This window comes from Zingiber officinale, chromosome 5A (assembly GCF_018446385.1).
Source record: "Zingiber officinale cultivar Zhangliang chromosome 5A, Zo_v1.1, whole genome shotgun sequence".
In the NCBI taxonomy this organism is placed as follows: domain Eukaryota; kingdom Viridiplantae; phylum Streptophyta; class Magnoliopsida; order Zingiberales; family Zingiberaceae; genus Zingiber; species Zingiber officinale.
Window position 1 is genome coordinate 151,476,133 of NC_055994.1, and position 4,305 is coordinate 151,480,437.

Genomic DNA, 4,305 nt, shown 5'->3' on the forward strand with positions numbered 1-4,305 from the left:
TTAATACTGATAATTTTTTTCTGGGGCCACTGATTGTGGTAATACTTTATAGAGGAACATTAAGAAAAGGAGCTTTAGTAAATAAAAAATGATAGATTAAATTCATAATTATCAAATAAGAGCAAATTAATTGAATTTCCCACTATAAACATAGACCCCTTTATATATATACCCCCGCGTCAATTCAAAATTTTGAATTGATTTTCATAAAATGCAAAATGAAGAAGCCATTATTAGATAATATCAAATAAATTTAATGCGACTCGTGAAATCTGTTATTTAAAGGCAAATTAGATATGGACAGAAGAAAAAAGATCTTCTTAAATTATGGCACCAATAAAAGGGCACCTAAGATATATTTTTTTAATATAAAATATGAAAAATGATACGCCCATGAAAATATTAAATACAGTGTCAGATGTTGACTTGTTAAAACTATTCAAAAATTACAGTTGTTACATTTATGATGGTACAGAAGAGATACCTTCGCTCCTCACGTCTTCACTCGTCTGTCTTTAGACTAATAAAAAAAAGAAAAGGATAAATTATAGATAATTACTAATTTTGAACATCTAAATAATATTTGGAAAAGTAATATCATCATATGTTAACTAACTGTTCATCCGAAAAAATAATTTTATAATTACTTACGATGGTATTACTATAAATTTTATACAGGATGACTAAAAAACCTGTATATTACTCTATTTATTTTTAAAATTTTATATTTATAAATAATATTTCTTTAAATTTAGGGAATAAAATTTATTTTCTAATATTATAGAGGAAAGAGAAAAGAAATTAATATAAGGTATAGTGAAAAATGAATACCTAAGTATAATGAAGTATTTTTTTAATTTAAAATTATGTATTTTGGATTTGATGAGGGAGGCTGATTGGATTAGATGTCTTTAATGAGGCAGCTATTTTTTATTTTGCCGATGTCTTACTAAATTTCGACAGTCAATTCCTAGTTCGGATCCTCTGTCCCGAACTACCTCTGTCCCCATGTCCCACTGTCGATCGGACGGTCCAGATTACATCTCAAGGATGCATTGCATCTTTAAGATGTGTGTAATATTCTTATGATATGTAATGCATATTTAAGATGTAATCTGGATCGTTCGATCGGCAATGAGATATGGGGACAGAGGTAATTCGGGACAGAGGATCCGAACTGGTCAACTCCTAGCTACTAGTCTTCTTCATGTTTTTTTTTGTGTTCTTTGTTATCTACCCTTCTAACTCACGCTCGCTAACCATCCATCCTGTTAGATGTCAACAAACACCGCCTGACCGCCGTACATCACACCACGACTGTTAGCTCCGGGAGAACCACTAAACCCTCCGATACGCCGCCGGCCGCTTCTCCTCAAATCTTATTTAAGTTTGGGATGCGATGCGATCGGGGAGGGAGATAATGGGGGAGGAGAACAGCAGGTGGCGGGCCGTGGCTTCGGCCTCGCTGCTGGACATCGATGAGTCGTCGCGGGAGTCGGAGGAGATGCTGCAGTGGGAGCCGGTGCCGTGGAGGGTGGTGTGGAGGCTGGCGGCGTGGGAGTCCAAGAACCTGTGGCGCCTCTCTTGGGCCTCCATCGTCGTCCAGCTCTTGAACTTCATGCTCAGCCTCGTGACACAGATGTTCGTCGGCCACCTCGGCTCCCTCGACCTCGCCGGCGCCTCCATCATCAACGTCGGCGTCCAAGGCCTCGCCTACGGATTCATGGTACGATCGATTTTAATGGATGTTTCATGATGATCATGATCGACGGTAATTAACTAACTTGCGCGCATGCAGCTCGGCATGGCCAGCGCCGTGCAGACGGTGTGCGGCCAGGCTTATGGCGCCAAAAAGTACCGCGCCATGGGCATCGTCTTCCAGCGAGCGCTGGTCCTCCACTTGATCGCCGCCTTCTTCCTCTCCTTCCTCTACCTGTTCTCCGGCCCCTTCCTCCGCGCCATCGGCCAGTCGGACGCGATCGCGGAGGTGGGCCAGGTCTACTCCCGCGGCCTCCTGCCTCAGCTCATCGCCTTCGCCCTCTACTGCCCCATGCAGCGGTTCCTGCAGGCTCAGAACATCATCAACCCCATGGCCGTCATCGCCGTCGCCGTCCTCCTCTTCCACGTCCTCATCTCCTGGCTCGCCGTCTTCGTCCTCGACTTCGGCCTCCTCGGCGCCTCCATCACTCTCAGCATCTCTTGGTGGGTGCTCGTCCTCGCCACCTGGCTCTACATCGTACTCAGCCCTTCCTGCAGGGCCACCTGGACCGGCCTCTCCGTCAAGGCCTTCACCGGCATCTGGCCCTTTTTCAAACTCACCGTTTCATCAGCCATCATGCTCGTGTGAGTCAATCCCTCCGAATTCCTCCCCCTCTCCTCTTCCTCTTTCCCCTCGCTCAAACTCACATTCATCGCAGCTTGGAGGTCTGGTACGTCCAAGGGTTCGTGCTGATGACAGGCTACCTCCCAAATCCTGAAATCTCACTCGACGCCGTGTCTATCTGGTAATCAATGACGACCACACGACTTACTTGTTGCCTATATATCAATTCCTCCTCACTGACAGTAGCTGATCGATTCCAGTGTCAATTACTGGAACTGGGATTTCATGATCATGCTCGGCCTGAGCAATGCAGCGAGGTTAGACGACTACTGCACTCGCAAGTCGCATCGATCTCCATGAATCGTGCACTAATGACCAGAGGCTGTTTGTTGCAGTGTCAGGATAGGGAACGAGTTGGGGGCTGCTCATCCTCGAGTCGCCAAGTTTGCAGTCCTTGTCGTGGTGACGACCAGCTTGATCCTTAGCTTGATCATCAGTGTGCTGGTCCTCGTACTGCGCACGCCCTTGAGCACGCTCTACACCAGCAGTTCTGAGGTGATAGCTGCAGTCGTTAATCTGACTCCCCTGCTTTCCATCTCCATTTTCTTGAATGGAGTTCAGCCAATTCTGTCCGGTATGGCATCAATCTAAAACTCCGTAATTGTTTTTTTTTATTTATTTATGGACGATTAATGTGAAGTGTTCATGAGAATGGATTGGGTGATGCAGGAGTTGCTATTGGAAGTGGGTGGCAAGCCATAGTGGCTTATGTAAATGTGGGTGCTTATTACCTGATTGGACTCCCCATCGCCATTGTTCTTGGATTCAAGACTGGTTTAGCTGCGGCTGTAAGTGAAAACTAAAGATTTAATTTTTTTTTTTTTTTTTATCTGTTTTGCTTTGGAAAAATTACTGAACAGTTGTTTGTGATGCTGTTGTGGCTCAGGGAATATGGTGGGGGTTGATAATTGGAGTCTTTGTTCAAACGGTCTCTCTCATCGTTTTAACTGCTAGAACAAACTGGAACAGAGAAGTACACAAACTGCTGCTCATCTATGAAACACTTTTTCTCATAAAAAAACAAAATCAAAATTTTAATTGTCTGAAAATGGAGATAGAAATATTTTGTTTCCTTCTCTTTCAACCTATGTGAGAATGGCTTCTTTTTGCAGGTGGACAAGGCGATCGAGCGCTTGAAGCATACTGCCGATGAAGACACTTTAGCGATAGTCGACGACATTGAGTGACTAGTCAGCAAAGTTAAGTTTTGTGAAGATTTAGTGTAGTATTTCCAATAATTTTGATAGAACAAGAACCATTGAGTTCTGTGGTTTTATTTCAATTGAAGAGGGTGTTCTTCAGTCTACTCCAATCATTCACAGTCCTCTGAATTCAACAGTATGAATCTCTAAAGCTAAAGGATTTGTATGTTTGAATTTCTAAAGCATGAACTTGATCGAATTTTGGTTAAAGTAATGTTCATTACATGGAGAATCAAAGATACAACATATAATGAACATATATTTGAAACAAAAATAAGATTTTAGTGAACATAGAAAGAGGTCATCAAAACATGTTTTGAGGTTCAAGAATAAACACTAGAAAAGACCAATCATAAGCAGAGGCTACCTACCAAGGCATGCCTATAAATTTGGTATACTAGAGAACCCAATGCGAGATGGTTTCATCTCTTGTTACCTTTTCTTAAGATCATAAGGTAGTAGTGCATTGCAAGGTATTCATTCAAGTCTCTTGTTGTTGATGGTGATCCAAGCCAAAATATTTTAATTCGAAACAAGTCACATAATAAGATTAAACAAAGATAGTTATACATGTCTTACCTCTATATATGTGTGTTACATATACTTTCATCATTCAATTCCTATCGACCAGCCATTTCAGTGATTGATACTTGGTTCACGGACACTAACTCTCGATTACTAACATCTGAACTTACAGATGATAGTCTTGCAATAAAAAAG

At 42.2% G+C, this 4,305-nt stretch overlaps 1 protein-coding gene across 1 annotated transcript; it reads left to right on the forward strand.

The window, feature by feature from the left end:
* Nucleotides 1-1,250: 1,250 nt before the first annotated feature.
* Nucleotides 1,251-3,767, forward strand: LOC121982520 (protein DETOXIFICATION 41-like). Its single transcript, XM_042535648.1, has 8 exons — nucleotides 1,251-1,726; nucleotides 1,799-2,343; nucleotides 2,418-2,504; nucleotides 2,584-2,640; nucleotides 2,719-2,957; nucleotides 3,053-3,171; nucleotides 3,270-3,356; nucleotides 3,496-3,767. The coding sequence occupies exons 1-8, from the start codon at nucleotides 1,400-1,402 to the stop codon at nucleotides 3,568-3,570; spliced, it is 1,536 nt and encodes a 511-aa protein (XP_042391582.1). The 5' UTR covers nucleotides 1,251-1,399; the 3' UTR covers nucleotides 3,571-3,767.
* The last annotated feature ends 538 nt before the right edge of the window (nucleotides 3,768-4,305 follow it).